Here is a 20,604-nt window from a genome sequence, read left to right on the forward strand (position 1 = left end):
CGGCCACCCGCTGGCTGCTGTCAAACCTTGTCATGTACAAGGGGAGAGGAAGCCAGCATGAGCAGGACTTGAACTCAAAGCGACTGCACTGTGAGTCAATGCACTGCAACAGCACTCTAACCACGCAGACAAGGACGCCCCATTACCTCGTATTAAGACAAAACCTTCCTTACTCGCCATGATTTTCGCTAAATAATTCTTTCGAGGCATGCACATGTAACATGGAGCCTGGAGATCAAACGGGCTGGGGATACATATATTTATTTATTGATTGATTTATTTGATTGGTGTTTTACGCCGTACTCAAGAATATTTCACTTATACGACGCCGGCCAGCATTATGGTGAGGGGAGCCCGGGCAGTGCCTTCAGAAACGGTGATATATGTACTTTACTCTTTGGTAAAGAAGTATTTATTCTGCAAGTGTTATGTCAAGAGAAAACGTACACATGAAGATGAAGGTACATTTCCGTCATGGGACGCTTTTACATGTACTTACTCACATCTGTGCCCGGGGGCACAGTCCGTATAGGTACATGGATCTATCAAACAATTCACTAGCGGCTTGTCCTTCGGGCATATGGAATCTGCAGAACAGTTCAAACAATCTCGGACTGAGCATTTTATTGGTTGGTACAGAGTCAGGTGAAAGGATCACAACTGTAAAAGTTGTAAAATGTAGGCAGCGGGAGCATCATTATTCAGACATTTAAACGTCCCTTGTGTTCCATGCGCCAGAGAGGCCTTTCTATACATTTGTGAGCAATATCGTACGGTACTTTCATTCCCTAATATTTAGGCAGTAATGTGGCCGGTAATATAGTTAGAAAAAAAAAACAAATGGAGAACAACTCCGGCGCCCAATATACCATGTGGTTTATATGCATTTACATGACACTGGAAATCTTACGTGTGCATATCATATCCTGAGGGTAATGTGTAACATTCGTTATAATAGTGACCTATCCACACACACCTGACTATATGTACCCAGTTGACGTTGTATGTATCCATACATACCTGACTGTACGTACTCACCTGACGTTTCATGTATCCACACATACCTGATTATATGTACTCACCTGAAGTTTCATGTATCCACACATACCTGATTATATGTACTCACCTGACGTTTCACGTATCCAAACATACCTGACTATATGTACTTATTTGACGTTTCACGTATCCAAACATACTTGACTATATGTACTCACCTGAAGTTTCATGTATCCACACATACCTGACTATATGTACTTATTTGACGTTTTACGTATCCACACATACCTGACTATATGTACTCACTTGACGTTTCATGTGTCCACACATACCTGACAATATGTACTTATTTGACGTTTCACGTATCCAAACATACCTGACTATATGTACTCTCTTGACGTTTCATGTATCCAAACATACCTGACTATATGTACTCACCTGAAGTTTCATATATCCACACATACCTGACTATATGTACTTATTTGACGTTGCATGTATCCAAACATACCTGACTATATGTACTCACCTGATGATGTATGTATCAAAAAATACCTGATCATATGTACTCACTTGACGTCGCATGATGCGTAAGTTAATCAGCTAAAGAATTCTCGAGGTTAAAGCATTCCATGGATGTGAAGGTTTGGTTTTATGGGTCCGAGGGCACCTCACAAGTTTAAAGGGATTTTCATCATATTTCTAATGAAGGAAAATATAGGCCTACAAATGTTTAGGTCACATTTAAAGAAGAGGATACCATAGATCAGAAAAATAAACCACCGACCTTTACCAGGTGAAGTGACAAATATGCTGAAATCAATGAATGAGTGTTGGATTCGAACTCCCGAATTCATTGATCAAGGGGTAAGGAACTTCTTCCAGAAAACATTTGGCCAATGCCCATTGATCAGCAAAAGTTACTTCCTCTCAACGCTTGCACTAACCCGGTTACAAATGGCAACAGTTTGGTTGATAGAGACTGACTTGTCCGTTAACTTGTAAATCAGCCACTTGGTGGCATAGAACAGAGGTGAAGAATGTGACGAACATGCAAGAGACAGCAGAGATTATAATAGAGTCGAAGACTAGAGGTGTTACTAGAGATACAACACAGACTGCAGTAGAGGTGAAGAATGTGACATGAGATACAGCCGAAATTTCGGTAGAGGTTAAGAATGTTAGCAGAAATACAACAGAGATTACAGTAGAGGCGAAGAATGCGACGTGAGATATAGCCGAGTTTTTATCAGAGGTGAAGAATGTTAGCAGAGATACAACAGATACAGTAGAGGTGAAGAATGTTAGCAGAGATACAACAGATACAGTAGCGGTGAAGAATGTTAGTAGCAATACAACAGAGATTACAGTAGAGGTGAAAAATGCGACGTGAGATGCAACAGAACTTACCTTGCGATGCAACACCTGAAAGATTCAAGATAAAGTGAATTTGAATATTTATTTTATTTTCTTTGGTGTTTCACCCCGCACTCAAGGATATTTCACTTATACGATGGCGAGCAACATTATTTTGGAAGGAAACCTGAATTTTAATTGGCCTATGGTTTATATCACTATAAGTATTATGATATTTCTACTCTATTAGGATGGTTTATAATAACAGACAAGTTATAGAAGGTTTTTCTCCGGTTTCTGTGCTTTCACACTAGATTTCTAGTCTGAAACGACTAAATAATTTGTATCTATTCATTTACTCATATAGTAAACATATGTACTTGTATTGGCCGTTACCTTAAGATTTACGGAAGCAAATAATAGCTTTGTAACTAATTATCTGTTTGATATGGTGTTTACTCCAAATACTTGTATGTCGGAATTTAAAAGAAATCTGAGGGTACCGAATTGTAGACACATTGAAAGGAACTGGCCAATCAACGGGTCTGGAACATAAAAGCAACGTACCTCCGATAAGTAGCACAAAAGCGATGACAGGGATTGGGCCCATGGCAATGGGGTACTGGGGTACTATGGATGGTCGACCAGCTGAAGGAGAAGGACAGAATGTGGAGAATGATCGAGACTGTCACATACACATGTAGGCCTATATTGACCGATTTAAGAAGCAAGGCACTGAAAAACCTTGACACAGTGTGCATAGACGACGTACACAAAGGTTCCAAAAGAGTCCTCATGTCCTCAAATGTCAACAAGACCCGCTCGCGGGGGAAATGCAAATATCGTAGACCCCAGCACCACTTTAGTTAAGGAGTTCGACCTTGGATAAGTCTGCATGACATCGGCCTCAGCGTAAAGATTAAAATCTAATAGATTCAGTCTACTTGATGCCTCTGGGAATTGATACCCTTTCATTTCCAAAGTATTACTTCTCCCTCTATTATAGGATGCATGCTCCACAAAGGTCTTCTATTGAAGTTCAACGTTTTCAACTTAAATACCATGAACCGAAATAAAAGGAAACAAACAATATCTGTTCAATCGTTGAGGTGTCAAATTTTTATCAAAAAGACCATACAAAAGTTGAAAACGACTAATGTAGCCATGACCTGATCTTCTTTGAATAAAAGTCCCATTTACTGGAATTAGATTAACTGGAGTGTTGATCAATGTGATTATTCATTGGTCAAAATTCGGTGAATGTGTGGTTAATTTATACGCCACGTGCATGGATCTTTCAATGGTCGACTCTTTCAAGGTTAAATACTTTGTTTGAAAACCGGTTCAAGACATGTTAATTCTAAAGGCATCTGACGAGTGCTTACATTCACCGCGGCATGGAAGCGTTCACCCAATTGCTGTTTCAATAGAAGAGCCAAATACTAGCTGCCTTACTGTATAATTACCACATAGAAAACGTTAATGTCTTGGCAAAATCTGAAGGTTGCAAGCCACGTGCTACTGTGTGAGGTGCGGAATTCCTGCTGAAATATTACTTTTAGTGCCACTTCCCTTTCTGATATCGTGGCCCGTCAAATCATTATTGAATATTTACATTGTTAATAGTTTTGATTTTTTGAAGGGGGATGGGAGGGGGCTGTTGTTGTTCACTGCGAATTGTTTATTTACATACGTGCATTAGTTTAATGTTGGCATTTTTTACAAAAATATTTACCTCGATGATTGGAATACGTTTTATAACTTAATACTTAGAGTACGACATTTGTGAATCAATAATAGCAACTGAGATACAGTTACTAGTTACTAACTCCCGCATCATCTGACGTGGCGTTCCACCGGACAGTACCGCACAGTTTACAGTGAACATTCATAAATAGGCAGGTATGGATAAATGATTACCGCCTAACGCCACTTAGGCAATACTGTAGCAAAATGGTAGGGAGGAATATACCTGGATCCAGATGGATGTATGAAGGACGACGCAAACCGAGAAATATGAATATTATTTTTGGGAAAGAATCACAGTGGATAGTGATACAAGTACCAATGGAGAAAATAAAAGAAGACTAGTTTTTAAAAAAAACCCAGTGTACAGCCTTGTGTATAAACTTACATATTCACAATAGTCATTCATTCCGGTAAAGGGCCTGAGTTGCGTGCGAGTTTTTTATTATTCAAGGGGCGCCTTTATTCGGAGGGGTGGTGGGAATGTATTTACAGACAGACTACTCTCCGCGTCTCCACTATTCACACAGTGTACAGTACGACTATACAGAGTCAGGTGTATATACTGAGCCTACTGCCAATGAACGCTTTCTTAATCTCCACTCCCTTAATACAACAAACACTAAATAGAACGAAGAAAGTTAGTCATGTCAGTTCAGTACAGTCACGATAATGTAAATGTTCAAAAATGTTTCTCATAACAACTATATTTGTGTTATACTGGTCTATTAAAATGCGCAATTTTAGGCCATCAGAAGTTATACTGTATATATCCTGTATATATCTACAGACATAACGGGTGCCTCTGCCCACGAATCATAGCGACGTTAACAACAACTTTCATAGGCCATATGGTGAACAGTGTATTTACTGGAACGTCTAAATAAAATAACGGCGGTCCCAGAACACGACATTTATCTGTAGACTTGTAGGCTTGAGATCTGTTACCCCTGGTCAGATGGGAACCTTTCCCATACAAAGTAAGCCGACCCATAACTGCCTATATTTTAATTCTTTATTCCTTTAATGACTTGTTTTCACTTGATTTGATGTGTTTTCTTGTGTGCCCAAGAATATTTCACATATACGACGGCGGCCCCCGACCGTTTATTGTCACCAAGGCTTCATGATTTATAGTTTATTTATTCATTTATTTTTTGGGATTTTGGATTGAATTAACATTGTTATCGAGTGAGGTGAAGTCCCTATTAATCGCATATATGTGTCGCCATTTGGCTTTAACAGGTGTTGGCATATCCAATCAGGAGATGTTATTCAACACCAGGCATATCTGGTCAGAAAATTGCTAAAAATGGCCTCGAGCTCAGAATTTAAGTGTTGGTCGTAAATGGAAGCTGATTACATACAAATGTAGGAATTTTTTTACGCAGTTAGAGTTACAACATTACATGTGATCAATTACGGATAAATATGGCAGTTATTATAGGGTATCAAGTGCAAAACAGCGCGTAAATCGTAAAAACACACACACACACACACACACACACACACACACACACACACATATATATATATATATATATATATATATATATATATATATATATATATATATACGCTAACAACCGCGTGAGAATAGCGATAAGCTATGGTAATCATGGTAACAAGTGCGAGTACTAATGTTAATCCTGGATAAAACATGCGCTAAAGTGTTGAAAAAAAGATGAATTTCGGAAGAACAACCAGTGTACAGCATTGTGTAGTTGGAAATCTTTCTTGTATGAGCGCTCAGTTATAAAGACAACGTGGTTGTTTATATATTTATTTATATATTTGATTTTTTACCAACGGCATTCTCACGGATACATGGTGGTCAGTTTTATTGGTGGTTACATGTTTGTACCAGTTGATTTATTCGTGCATTGCCTTGTGTGCATCAGAACTATTTGTCTGACAGGTGACAAACACCCTGACTTAAGCCACAGTCGACGCAGCAACAGCTGGATTCGATCCTCGATTCACTGGTCTCGAACTGATGGGCTGTGCCAAGAAGGACGTTCTAGGACGACTGAACCAGCGAAGGGGATGAAATAGCCCCCCCCCCCTATTCTTTACTTGTGCATGAACCTTTAACTGCTTCATATCAATTTAATAAGCGGAAGTTTATGCAAATATAAACACTGTTCTTTTACTATCGTAGGTATTTGTTTACACATCGAATTGTTTTGCCGTGGTAAAAATAAGTGCTATCCCGACTGGCTATGTAAGTGAAATATTCCTGTTTATTCGCACGATGTTTTTCTTTTGGTAATTATACATAGAATATGGACCTAATGGATACCCAGTCAAGCTCTGGTGAACATTACATACAGAGCCTTTGTATAGCAATCGCTTCCTCGCGTATGCAAAAGCATTCGAAGTTTTTTGTGTCTCCAAGTGTACATATATGTCTGTCTACAGTTTTTGTCCAACTTTGTATGATTTTTGCCTCAACGCTGGTGTAGAAATAATTACATTACTTATACACATGTACTTATTTTCATATCGCTATAGATGTTATTATTTTTTTCATTCAGGAAAGGAATTTTCGATCTCTTGATTTAAAACTACTTATATACACACGAAGTGTGACATTTCTCAGGGTAAACAATTCGCTTAGCTGTGAATCATGAATGATCATGAATTCAAACATTGACGCATAAGACATGCGTGTATAGGCATCATCAGATAGAGTTCTGTAAAGATTTGTTAGTTTAAACATTTACGATAAGACAGGCGTGTATAGGCCTCACCATATATCTGTAAAGATTTGTAAATTTAAACATTTGCGATAAGACATACGCGTATAGGCATTATCATATATAGTTCTGTAAAGATTTGTAAAAATTTACCTTTGTGGTGTTTGTTAAGTTTAGTTATAATACATTCCCAACTGGTTAACAAGTAGGACAGGAGAACCTTATTGTAACCTACCTGTGTTTAGGTATAAGTCTGTCTGTCACTCTATCTTTACACTTCGTCACGGCTGGACTGATCGCCTTCTTCTCTTGACACATCTACAAACACTGCAGGTTTATATACACGTAGTGCAGAGGGTCGTGTGTGGGGCTATCGTAAGGTGCTGTTTGCGGCCTGCGTGTGTGTTTTTTTTATCCGAGTCACGAAAGGATCGTACAATCCGCTATTTATCCTATAAAAAGTATTTCTACTGGGTACAGTTTCCGTTTCGTACAAGGACGAGATATCTGAAAAATTAGTCATGCGTGAAATAATAATCGGACGCCCGGATGCCGGATACAATCTACTCCTCCTTGTCCTGAATGTTCGAATCATGTCCTCTATTTATTTGTTTAATTTAACTGGTGTTTTACACCATACTCAACGACGGCGACCAGCACTATGGTGTAAGGAAACCGGGCAGAGCACGGGGGAAACACACGACCATCTACAGGTTGCTGAGAGACCTTCCCACGTTTGGCTGGAGAGGAAGCCAGTCTTGCCCTCGAGTTCGAAACTGGTGATGTTTCCCAATATGTATCCCAAAAAGCTTAACAAAATCTTGATTGTGATTAGGGACATTGTTCTCTTGTGTCACTACTTAAAAAGTGCAAATGTCCGCAAACCTTCAAATAATTTTATTTATTTATTTATCTATTTATTTATTTATTTACTTGATTGCGGTTTTACATCACCAATAGTTGCAAATAGTTTGTAAACTGAGATATACATCGATGATGAAGTGCAAATCCACAAATTCTCTTTTGGACAAAACATAATTTGTGAACATTTTCACCACTTGACGCGATGACAGACTGTATAACTGAATGACAGATTGCATGAATGATTGGCCGTCTGACTAATCCATTCCTATAATGAATGGCTGATAACACTACAGTAAAAACCCTGGTTAGAAAGCAGTCCTTTAGCTGTCTCAACTGTCTAGTAATATAGGCTGGGTTCAGAGACTACAAATATATATGCTCAAATAGAATTTCAAACAAAGCTGGGAAAAAACATCATGAAGTTTCGGGTCCACTACAAATAATGGACAGCAACCCCAGCTTTTAAAATCGCGTTACGTGAATGATTTTCAAACCTCCATTCCAGTAGGCCTATACACGGCGAGCGGTTGCTGTCTTTTTACATTCCAGTAGGCCTACAAAAATTTATATATTTTGGTCCCGGTTTCACGGAAGTACGTAAGTGTCCACCAAAACGAAAATTCAGACAATGTTTACCTCATATAACGTTTTCTCTGTAAAAATTAAGTCAAACACTAATTTGAATCAAACACCTCTCTCCAATGCGATCGCTTTGAGCTAAAGCCCATCTCATGCAGGCTTTCTCTCCGCCCCCACCCCCCCACCCCCTCCCTACCCCATCATAATGGCTGACCACTGTCGTATAGTGATAGATTCTTGAGTACGGCGTAAAGACTGAACCAAAAAGTAAAGAAATAAACAAATCAATCAATTAAAAACTACTTGAGAAGAGTAATAGGTAGAACGATTTTGTATCAGCAATAAAATTTAGAAAAAGTTTGTTCAACCGGAACTTGGTGTTTACAAGGATGTTATTACATGTGCTGTGGTTTACGTGAGTAAAATCTGTGTGATGAATAATAAACAGCCAGCAAACTGATCAAGAATGGTTTCATTTTATAAACTGATACCTTCAATTTTCAATACACGCTGACTCGTACTGGTTCAAGTCAGTCAGTTCTCAACTGGCAAATAAAAAGTCTTTATTTGAAAGTTCTAGTGATCCAGTCAGTAGATACGGTGTTATTAGAATTAAGGTAAAAACCATTGACACGTTACAAAATAAGATCCTTAAGTAGGAACGCCTTTACATTTTCCAGCTTAAAAAAGGAATAGGACCCGACTGGTACCGATAGTCAAAAGCCCAATGCACATGTAGGTCACTCAATGCACTGCAGGTGTATGTGAACGTCCGACCTTGATGTTGAACTTTGTGAATGAGGTCACGTCCCTTAGTCCGTATATAAAGACCGCCCATTATTTACGGGATAGGCGTTGATTGGTAGGGAGAACGTTGACGTCATTTTTGTTGTTGTGAATGAATGGACAAGATGTTTATAAGTGAATATGTAAATCATGGAAGAGGATTGGCGAGCTCTGCATTCTTAAGGCTTGCATGAACCATACGGGATAGCAACCGCAGTCTTGCTGCGTAGAACTTTGTAGATAAAAAAAAAGACAAATGACAATTTCAAACGTTAAAAACAAGCCAGCTATTTGTTACTTTATTTTCGTGGAATGTGGTCAGTTGAAAAGATTTTAATATCCAAGCAAAAGTGTTTACCTCCCGCCACAAGTCATTTTCGCCTCGCTGTAGTCTAAAAAATGAAGTTTTTCAGATTATCTTAATTTGAAATAAATTAAGCACCATGTGAAAAACCAATTTGTATCACTTCCAAATACGGTTTTCATGATTTTTCTTACATTTTTAGACAATGAATAAAGTTTAGATACAGAGTGAGGTGAATCTACGGAATTTTAGATTAATGGATGAGCTTAAGGACAAGTAACGCAGATAATAGTTTGGCTACTAAACAGTCTCTATTAGCTATATGTCATCATTAAATACAGCTCTGTTGGGCTGTGATTACGTATACTATCACAGCCCTGTCTTGATCCATAAGCTTACCTTGAACACCTTTGTACTTCTGCCAAATAACGTGTCTGTCCGCACTCATAATCATCTCAGCTATCGATTTCTGCTAGATGTCATGGTCATAGTATACGTAATGATACTATATGATACAGTATACGTATACGTAATCACAGCCCAACAGAGCTGCATTGAACAGAGATCCAGAAGTACAGACCTATGGCACTGGCAACCCGTCTGTTTATTTATTGATCTGATTCATTTATTTTACGCCGTGCTCAAAAATATTTCTCTTATACGACGGCAGCTAGCACCACGGTGAGAGGAAACCGGACAGAGCCCGCAGAAACCCATAACAATCCGCAGATTACCGCCAGACCTTCCTACGTATGGCCGGAGGGAAAGTCAGCATGAGCTGGACTTGAACTCACAACCACCACATGGGTGGGAAGCTCTTGTGTCATCGCGCCGTTAGCAGCAGTTCAATCTAAAGTCTTAGAACGACTAATTCCAGGTCTTTGTGAGCCTTTATCATATATTTCTAACTGACATTGTCCTTTCATGTCGGGTCGCCGAACAGATATGACTGTTACTTTAAAGGGATTGGATATAGAAAACAACTTTCTGATGTTTTCTTGTAACATCGCTGTCAATTAGCTAGTGGAGATACAATCAAAATGCTAACTTATTTACATGCAGTGCGTCGATAAATGATACTCTAAGGTACATAAGTACCATTTTCGTTTGATCTTCACTTGCTTGACAACGATGTTAGAGTATAATACGAAACCAATAATTCAGGAGTTCTTATCCATTTACAATCTCTCTGATGTTACTCTGACAACTTTCAAATCACTCTTAAAAAAATTAAGTCTTACTAGAAGTCGTTAGTTTTATAAAAAGGAATGAAAGAAAAGCGCGTGTTTGTTGCATGGAAAAGTGCGCGTTTGATGTATAGAAAAGCGCGTGTTTCTTGTACAGACTTATGTTTTCATAGGCCCAATCATTGAGCAGGGTTAGTACACATATTATAAATATTTTGTACACTTTGGTGTATCGGTAATATACAAAAAATTGCTTTTAAAGGGATACAGAATCGACGCCGACAGTGGATAAAGTTTCCCGGGTTAAATCTTGCAGCCTCGGCCAAGCTTGAATAAATGTATCATACCTAAAATTCAGGTAAGGCAAGGCATAGCCTAACGGTTGCACCAGCCTATCAGAATCGACTCTGTATCGCTTTAAGTGGGGAACAGTGTTTTCTTCACTCTTTTCTAGCCACTCATATGGTCATGTTATTTTGCCATGTTATAGCTATCTAGAGTGACGTCACATAACTTTGGAGCCCTTCCATACCATCGCTATGAAACAATGTGACAATAAGAAAATACAATCAAAACCCCTGGTACCCAACCAAAGGATATCAGTTCTGTTCCGTGTTTCAAGGGGCGATGTTTCTTCTAGTTTGGCGCTCGGTCACAGTGATGTTCATGGACACGAACGTTGTGTTTTTGCAGTTGGGCTCGTCCTTGTCCGGTATGGGTGTAAGTATTAGGCCTAGCTGGCTGTATCAACATCAGGGAATTCGCCAAACACAACAGGGCCTTCTGATGGATAAGACCCTTTCATTCACATTTTGATAAGACATTTTCGTAATAAATCTGACTTTGCACAGGAAAAATAATGCATACACAATATTTTTCTTCAGGCAATGACTCTCCCGAGGCGGATTTCTCGCTAACTCGGCCTGACAAGTTAGCTGCAGTCTCCTGCCCAACATGTACGCAGCAACGGGCAGCAATTCTTAGTTGCCCGCTGATAAATGTGTCGTCCAAAATGCATTCGTTTAACACTTTAACAAACCGCGAAATCCAGTTTATTGCATCGATATCTGTCTATCCACTACGAGAAACCACACTGACAAACGAGAGCTAATAGGTTTTCTGACATGACAGACAATTATCACGTGACGCTTTCAGCGCTAGTGATTGGCTGAATTCATATGGGCTTTTACACCATGGCTACTCGGAGTGAATTGTCCGTTTGTGGCATACCCCCTATACTGAACTTCTCGGCTTTCTAAACATTAAAGAATTATATGCATATTTTTCGATGATAACTGTGTCCTATATCATTTTTCTATGAATATATATGGTGGCAGACTTTATGTTCACCTCAAGAGTGTTAAAAGGGACTCAACAATTTGAATACTATTGTGGCCATACTGACGGTATATAGGAACTCTGAGGTCACATCACAATTTCTTCCCGATGTTCACCAGAAGGAAGGAATTTCTGGAAATGTTATTTCAGTAATATTTTACTCATGGGTAAAAAGAGTTATTCCAACGTACAGTATCGCCATTAGAGTTGGGAAAACTTCATGTGACGTCATAGTTCCTAAACACTGACTGTATGGTTCATAAAGATCACCTTAGAATTTAAATGTTTGACCGCCTTTAATTATTTTTACAAAAAACTAAAAAGATAAATGAAAGTATATTTATGCATAGCCTTAAGTGGTCTATTTAGTGTTGCCTACTTCGATTTTAGGGGGTCTTTTCCTTTAGGAAATCTTGTTTAAACTTGATATCTTTTGACATACATCTCTAGATATATCTGTTGATATCTACTTGTGCCTCTGATCTCCGTAATAACACACGCAATTATTGAGTTCTCTGTAAACTTTGTGTAAGATGCAAAATGCAACACCATGCAAATTTAGACCTTGGAAGAGCGTTGATAAAAACTGTGTGCTCAGATCTAGTTGTTCTCATATATATTGCTGTTGTGCTATCCATATGTTTGTGATAAATGGTATTTTACCGATCATTAATGTTAAACGTGATGACAACGCAGCATTTTGAGTAATTCTAGATTAGTGACGTCTAACTGATTACAATTAAAATCATTTAAAAATTTTTTACGTAATATTGCTTTAGCCCTGGTGCTAAGTGGCGTATAATTTACTACCGGTACTGTTTAAGCCTTTACATGAACAGTTAGAATAAAACCCTAACTGAGGTAAATTGACACGAGGTTGTATTTCAATAAGTTGTCACCTATCAACCTGTCGTTTCTACTCTGTTTTTTCTCTCGATGCCTTATGTCTGTCACAGTGTCGTCGCTACTCTGGTTTTACTCTCTATGCTGTACGTCTGTCACACTGTCGTCGCTACTCTGGTTTCACTCTCCATGCTTTACGTCTGTAACACTGCCGTCTCTTTTCTGTTTTTTGTCCCTATGCCGTACGTCTATTACATTGTCTTCGCTGCTGTGGTTTTTCTCTCCATACTGTACGCCTATCACACTGTGTTCGCTGCTCTGTTTTTTTCTCCATACTGTACGTCCATCACAGTGTCGTCGCTGCTCGGGTTTTTTTCTCCATACTGTACGTCCATCACAGTGTCGTCGCTGCTCGAGTTTTTTTCTCCATACTGTACGTCCATCACAATGTCGTCGCTACTCTGGTTTTTCTCTCCATACCGTACGCCATTCACACTGTCGTCGATGCTTTGGTTTTTCTCTCCATCCCGTTCGTCCATCCCAATGTCGTCGATGCTCTGGTTTTTCTCTCCGTACTGTACACCTATTACACTGTCGTGGCTGCTCTGGTTTTTTTCTCCATACCGTACGTCCATCACACTGTCGTCGCTGCTCTGGTTTTTTTCTCCATACTGTACGTCCATCACAATGTCGTCGATGCTCTGGTTTTTCTCTCCATACTGTACGCCTATCACACTGTCGTCGCTGCTCTGGTTTTTTTCTCCATACCGTACGTCCATCACAATGTCGTCGCTGCTCTGGTTTTTCTCTCCATACTGTACGCCTATCACACTGTCGTCGATGCTCGGGTTTTTCTCTCCATACTGTACGTCTATCACACTGTCGTCGCTTCTCTGGTTTTTCTCCCCATGCTGTACGCCTGTCACACTGTCGTCGCTGCTCGAGTTTTTCTCTCCATACTGTACACCTATTACACTGTCCTCGGTGCTCGAGTTTTTCTCTCCATACTGTACACCTATCACACTGTCGTCGCTGCTCTGGTCTTAGTCTCTATGCCGTACACCTGTCACAGTGTCGTCGCTACTCTGGTTTTACTCAAAGTGCTGAACGCCTGTCACACTGTCGTCGCTGCGCTGATTTTACTAACCATGTTGTACGTCTACCACACTGTCTTCGCTGCTCTGGTTGACCTGTATCAGTATAATTGCTCCGACGGGGCGTCTTACTTGCCTTCGGTAAGGCGTCTCAGTGAAGCAGCACTAGATAAAAGAGCGATGGAAATTCGTCCTGCAACAAGGAGGCACATTACATGCATTCTAAGGATTCCTATGTCACCATATGACTAATTAATTGCTAAGTACGACGTTAAACCCCAAGCACTCACTCACTCTACGTCTAATACACTGTGGTCGCTGCTCTGGTTATTCTCGCTATGCAGCATTTCAACCACAATTTCTTCGCTGCTCTGTGTTTTCTGTCTACGCTGCACGTTTGTCACACCGCCCTTTCTGTTCTGTTTTTTCTATCTATGCCGTACGTCTGTCTCACTCTCATCGTTACTCTGCCTTTACTGTCTGTGCTGTAGTCTATCACACTGTCTTCGCTGCTCTGGTTTTTCTTTCCATACTGTACGTCTATCACACTGTCGTCGCTGCTCTGGTTTTTCTCTCCATACTGTACGTTTATCTCACTGTCGTCGCTGCTCTGGTTTTTTTCTCCATACTGTACGTCTATCACACTGTCGTCGCTGCTCTGATATGCTCTCCATACTGTACGCCTATCACACTGTCGTCGATGCTCTGGTTTTTCTCTCCATACTGTACGTCTATCACACTGTCTTCGCTGCTCTGGTTTTTCTCTCCATACTGTACGCCTATCACACTGTCGTTGCTGCTCGAGTTTTTCTCTCCATACTGTACGCCTATCACACTGTCGTCGCTGCTCGAGTTTTTCTCTCCATACTGTACGTCTATCATACTGTCTTCGCTGCTCTGGTTTTTCTCTCCATACTGTACGTCTATCACACTGTCTTCGCTGCTCTAGTTTTTCTCTCCATACTGTACGTCTATCACACTGTCTTCGCTGCTCTAGTGTTCTATGCTCTTGACCAAAACATGTAATTAATCAGCTACTCAATTAGTTAGTTAGAATATAATTGCCAAAATAAAAGCCCTCCCGATCTTGAAGTTTACCTTAAAATAACACGATGCTCAAACAACTTATGTTTGAAAAAACATATTATTAAAATCTCCTAAATTGCCTATGAAAGTAAATTCATCCAAAACTCCTGTTAATGCTTCACCTGAGGACAGTAAATGTTATTATGAACGTATCAAACCAGGTACATTGCGAGAAGAAATTCCAAGACGGATTGCTTCCCTTACGTTAAAAGCTATGTGATACATATTTTGGATAAATATTATAAGTGTAAACACTAATGACAAATCGCTTGGGCATTAGGTTTACAGTATAAAGTCTGTTCACAAATTACTGAGAAATGCGCGAATATGCTGCTGTTGATCTTTGTGGATATGTAGTATAATGTCGTCGATAAGAATGTTAATTACCACGCTCTGTAGACGTTCAAGTGTTAGACATATATAATAGTATGAGCTAATGTTGTTGTTGTATTCACTTTCTTCCAAGAATTAACATTATGTCTGATGATAATTGTGAATATGGCTTCTATATTACAACACCCAGCTATGTAAATACATTTTCTTCCTGTATTCGTATTCATTCTATGTGATTATACCCATCTACTGAAGTCATTTACATGTACGTGAATACATCAAAATACCCATCGACTGAATGAACCATGAACCTTGACCAATCCATACTGCATCGTGCCAAGGTAAGCAACACAAAGAGTGGAAATACTCAGGTTTTAGCCGTTGTCAGTCCCCGGGATAGAACCTGTGTCTTACGTGACGGATCACATCGTTGAAAGCTGGAGAAGAAGTCACAGTAAACTTCACGAATATTTTTGCAATGATTGTCACACAATTTAAAATACATATGCTGGTGCCACGCTGTTAGGTCACTTCACGATCGTCTCTCCTCTGTTGATCACTTCACGACCATCTCTGCTATGCTTTTAGATCATTTCACGAATATCTCTCCTTAGCTGTTTAGTCACTTCACGACTATGTCTCCCATACTCATACGTCACGGCATGATCATCTCTCGTATGCTGTTAGATCTCTTCACAATCATGTATCCTATGCTCTTAGTCAACCTCACGACCATGTCTCTTTTATGCTATTAGATCTCTTTACGATCATGTCTCCTATCTTGGTGGATCACTTTACGACCATCTCTCCTATGTTGTTAGATCACTTCACGACCATCTCCTCTATTGTGTTAGATAACTTTACAACCATCTCTCCTGTTGTTAGATCACTTCACGGTTATCTCTCCGATGCTGTTACATCGCTTCACGACCATCTGTCCTATGTTGTTAGGTCACTTCACGATCATGTCTCTTATGCTGTTAGATCGCAGCGCTACCATCCGTGTTATGCTGTTAGATCTTTTTACGACCATGTCTGCTATGCTGTTGGATCACTTCAAGACCATTAGGTAATTTGACGACTGTCTCTGTTATTCGACACTACCTCTAACAACCTGATATTGTCAGACCATGTCTCTTATGCTGTTAAATCACGACGATATCTTCCATGTTGTTAGGCCACTTAAGACATTATCTCCTAATACTACCGCATCTTTTTTGTTGTTAGACCAGCTGGCGAAAGTCTCATGCTAATAGATCATTTCAAGACTATCTCTTCTACGTTATTTGATCACTTCCCTACCATCTCTCAAATGTTATTAGGCCACTTCACGACTACTCTTTCTGTGCTCTTAAATCACTTTACGGCAACTTCTCCTATTCTCTAATGTCCCTTCACGATTATCTCTCCTGAGTTGTTCGGTCCCTTCAGGAACATTTCTCCTGTGTCGTTAGGCCACTTCACGACCATCTCTCCTATGTTGATCACTTGACGACCATCTCTCCTATGTTGTTAGATCACTTGACGACCATCTCTCCTATGTTGCTGCATCATTTAAGGTCCCCTCTCTTATGATGTTAGATTACTTAACGACCAATGGGTAATTTCAAGACGATCTCTGTCATGTTGTTATATCACTTCATCCCTATCTCTCCTATGTTGTTAGGCCACTTTACGATCATGTCTCTTATGCTGTTTAGTTGGTGGAGCGTCCGCTTCGGGAACGGTATATCCAGGGTCAACCCTGGAACGAGTCACACCTAAGACCTTAAAAGAGGAAGTTGTACCTTCGTCGCTTGGCGTTCAGCATGACGGGGATAGTGCACAACCATGTCTCTTATGATGTTAGGTCACTCAACTTCCTTCTGTCCAGTATTGTTAGGTCACTTCACGACCATCTCTCCTATGTTGTTAGGCCACTTCACGACCATGTCTCCTATGCTGCTAGGCAACTTCACGACGATCTCTGCTTTGCTGTTAGATCATTTCAACACTATCTCTCCTATGCTGTCAGGCCATCTCACGACCATCTCTCTCATACTGTTAGATCACTTCACGATCACTCTCCTTTGTTGTCACTTCACGACAATCGACCATGTGCTATAAGGTCACTTCAAGAGCATGTCTCCTATGATGTTTGGCCACTTCACGACCATGTCTCCTAAGCTGTTAGGCCACTTCTCGGTAGTATTTTTTGTGCTATTAGCCCAGTTGAGGAGCATGTGTTTCATGTTCTTTGCTCACTTCGCCACTATCTCTCCCATGTTATTAGATTACTTCACCACTGTCTCTCCTATGTTATTAGATTACTTCAGCACTATCTCTCCCATGTTATTAGATTACTTCACCACAATGTCCTATGTTAATCGATCACCTGGCAACCATGTCTCCTCTGGGTTTAGATCACTTCACGGCCCTCTCCCCTGTGTTGTAAAGCCACTTAGGCCTAAGGACTATTTCTCTTATCTTGAAGTGCAGAAAGGGGGGGGGGAGCTCTGTGACCGAGGCGGTTTGCCTGTCAGTGTGGTGCAATGACCCAGGAGCCTCTCACCATTGCTGTCGGTGTTAAGGTTTGGCAGCAACTTGCGGATGGTCGTGAGTTTTTTCCGAACTCCTTGCCCGGTTTCCTCTAACCATAATGCTCGCAGCCGTAGAATAAGTGAAATATTCTTGAGTACGGTGTAGAACGCCTATCATACTATGTGCTAAGGACATCCATTCTTCAAACAATACACCCAATTGTTATGAGTTCAAGTGCAGCTCACGCCAGTTTCCTCTCCAGTCTGCCAGCAACCTGCGAATTTCCCTCCTCAGTTCAAGTCGTTTAAGTTATATACTGATCAATCAAATAAATAAATAAAGTCAACCAATATACACCCTGAACTTGATTTGTGGCTGAAAATGTGTGGACAAGTTCGCCAGTTACTTACCGTAGTCGGTTGGCGCTGACCAGGAGTGTAATATTCTTGAAACCGTGTCAGAACAATAAATAATCTATGATTCTATCTAGCAAGCAATCTGTTAACATTGATATCAAGTATAAAAACCTCCATCTCTAAAAACTGATCACACACTGATAATTGTACCATCTCAAAACTATGATCTCACCCAGATGTATTGCCTTATCCTTGGGTTTATCATGGTGTTTTAAAATGGAGTCATAAAAAGGGGAAATCATGGAATAATGGTGTAAGTTATATTGGGTCATACATTTCCAAACCAAATTACCGAATGTGCATGTAAGACTACGGTATTTGTTCAGTTAGTGTCAGTCAAGTCAAGGTATAGGTGAGATCAAAGTATAGGTGAGATCGAGGTATAGGCGAAATCACGGTATATTAGTGAGATCACAGTATATTAGTGAGATCACGGTAAATGTAGCATCATAGCATGTCACGGTATGAGATCACGGTATATAAGTGAGTTTACGGTATATACGTGAGATCACTATTTATTTGAATTTATCGTCTGTGGAAGTCAAATCATGTGATAAGTACGCAGGTTCAAAGTGCAAGCTGAAATTACACCAGTGACACTCAAAACAAGACATTCTTGTCGCTTTATTTTAACAGCATATACAGTAAGTATTGCTGCGAACAGCTTAAGAAAGCATGATGTGGCATTTCTTGTGGACAGTTGTTTAATTTTCTTACCATAATGGTTACATTACCGTTTCCCGCAAAGAAAAGTATTACCAGAAAACATTTCTTATAACAATGAACGTGTCAGGGTTTTATGATCTTATACTTTGTGACTTCATTTACTCGAACACCGCGAGTCGGAAAAACGCTTCTCTTACACAGCACCATTCATCAAAGTGGAACTGTTTCTGTACAGCTTTCCTTTAGTCTATATACGAGAATGCAACTTTACGTGTTTCACACATCTTGCTCATTCTAATGCGGCAGGAAAAACTCGCAAATCTTGGCCCCATCTAAGATAATGTATGCTTTAAGCATGCCCTTTTCGTGCAACCCACAGTTCCGTCTGATGTGCACCAGCACTTGTTGCATCCATCAGTGGATTTAAAACTGTCCCCAGGCTTGTACTTCTGTCCGTTATACCAACATCGGGGACCTGTAATAATAAGGGTAACCGTATACACGTTCTGTAGATTCATGCAAATCAACATTTCAGGAAGGAAACAAAAATTTCGCTTGTGATTAAGAAATTATTAGGGAACACTGCACAGGATGTCGTGAAAGCCATGCAATGTTTTCAGGCATTTTAAAAAAGAAATAAATGGTCCACACAGTGTGCCGTACGACCTTTGTGATGTACCATAAGGTGTAAAGCCGTACCCAGTACTGTTTAGGAAATGTTGCGTCGTGTACAGGAGTTTTATCTGGACATCATATCTGTGCGGCCAAAAGTTTCAGCTGCAGTCTTCATATTAATTCTACATATTTGCAAGCAATGACGGAGGAGACTCCAGCCAATGTGGTCGTTGTGAGTTCAAGTCCTGCTCATGCTGGCTTCCTCTCCGGCCGTACGTGGGAAGGTCTGTCAACAACTTGCGGATGGTCGTTGGTTTCCCCCCGGGCTCTGCCCGGTATCCACCCAACATAATGCTGACCGCCGTCGTTTAAGTGAAATATTCTTGAGTACAGCGTAAAACACCAATTAAATAAATAAATAAATAAATGTGGACATCATCTTTGTGCGGCCAAAAGCTTCAGCTGCAGTCTTCATATCAATTCTACATATTTGCAAGAAATGACCTAGGAGACTCCCACCAATGCGGTCGTTGTGAGTTCAAGCCCCGCTCATGCTGGCTTCCTCTCCAGCCGTGCGCGGGAATGCCTTCCGGCAACCTGCGGTTGGGTGTTGGTTTCCTCGGGCTTTGCATGGTTTTCTCCCACAATAATCCTGGCCATCGTCGTATAAGTAAAAAATTCATGAGTACGGCATAAAACACCAATCAAATAAATAAACAAAACAAATCATATTTGCAAACTTTGGAAAAGTCTATACACCGTCATCTATTTACTGATGATTATTGATGTTTATCTTCACATAACCAAAACTTACAGTATATTTTCGTGCAGCCTACGATATTTCCTGCAGAGCAGAAGCAGGTGTTACAGCTGTAAATGTCAGGGAAACTAGTACCAACTGCATGGTAGACACCGCCATAAAAACATCCATCTGAAAACAAAAACATTCCTCCGATCGTCAGTGTAAGATTTCATTACAATTTATTTATTTGTTTACTTATTTATTTAAAGGACACTTCTTCAAACTTTTAACTCACATTCACTAATTCACTAGTGGCTTTCAGTTCTATGGGTGGAATGAAATCGGTGTGCGGGGATAAACCTTTCATCTTTGGCAAGTTGCTGACGCTCTTAGTCACGTGCACATATGCACACCATATCAATGAGAGATGGATTGAC

At 40.1% G+C, this 20,604-nt stretch overlaps 1 protein-coding gene and 1 long non-coding RNA gene across 4 annotated transcripts in view; both read right to left on the reverse strand.

Moving 5' to 3' along the window:
* The window catches only part of LOC135478019 (kielin/chordin-like protein), a 65,495-nt gene that overhangs the window by 14,640 nt on the left and 30,251 nt on the right, over nucleotides 1–20,604 (reverse strand). For 2 of the 3 annotated variants that reach the window (XM_064758277.1, XM_064758275.1), the window contains exons 1-3: nucleotides 2,917–2,967; nucleotides 2,404–2,418; nucleotides 500–587 (exon numbers count right to left, since the gene is read on the reverse strand). In XM_064758277.1, the coding sequence (XP_064614347.1) occupies nucleotides 500–587; nucleotides 2,404–2,418; nucleotides 2,917–2,959 (146 nt within the window). In that variant the 5' untranslated portion in view covers nucleotides 2,960–2,967. Of the gene's footprint in view, nucleotides 1–499; nucleotides 588–2,403; nucleotides 2,419–2,916; nucleotides 2,968–20,604 lie in introns of those variants that run through there. The other variant, XM_064758276.1, reaches the window with a different exon arrangement.
* On the reverse strand, nucleotides 18,754–20,356 carry LOC135478028 (uncharacterized). Its single transcript, XR_010445248.1, has 2 exons — nucleotides 20,240–20,356; nucleotides 18,754–19,285 (listed from the first exon to the last, which is right to left on the reverse strand). It is a non-coding gene; the product is annotated as an uncharacterized LOC135478028 (long non-coding RNA).

The sequence above is a fragment of the Liolophura sinensis genome, chromosome 11 (genome assembly GCF_032854445.1).
Source record: "Liolophura sinensis isolate JHLJ2023 chromosome 11, CUHK_Ljap_v2, whole genome shotgun sequence".
NCBI lineage: Eukaryota > Metazoa > Mollusca > Polyplacophora > Chitonida > Chitonidae > Liolophura > Liolophura sinensis.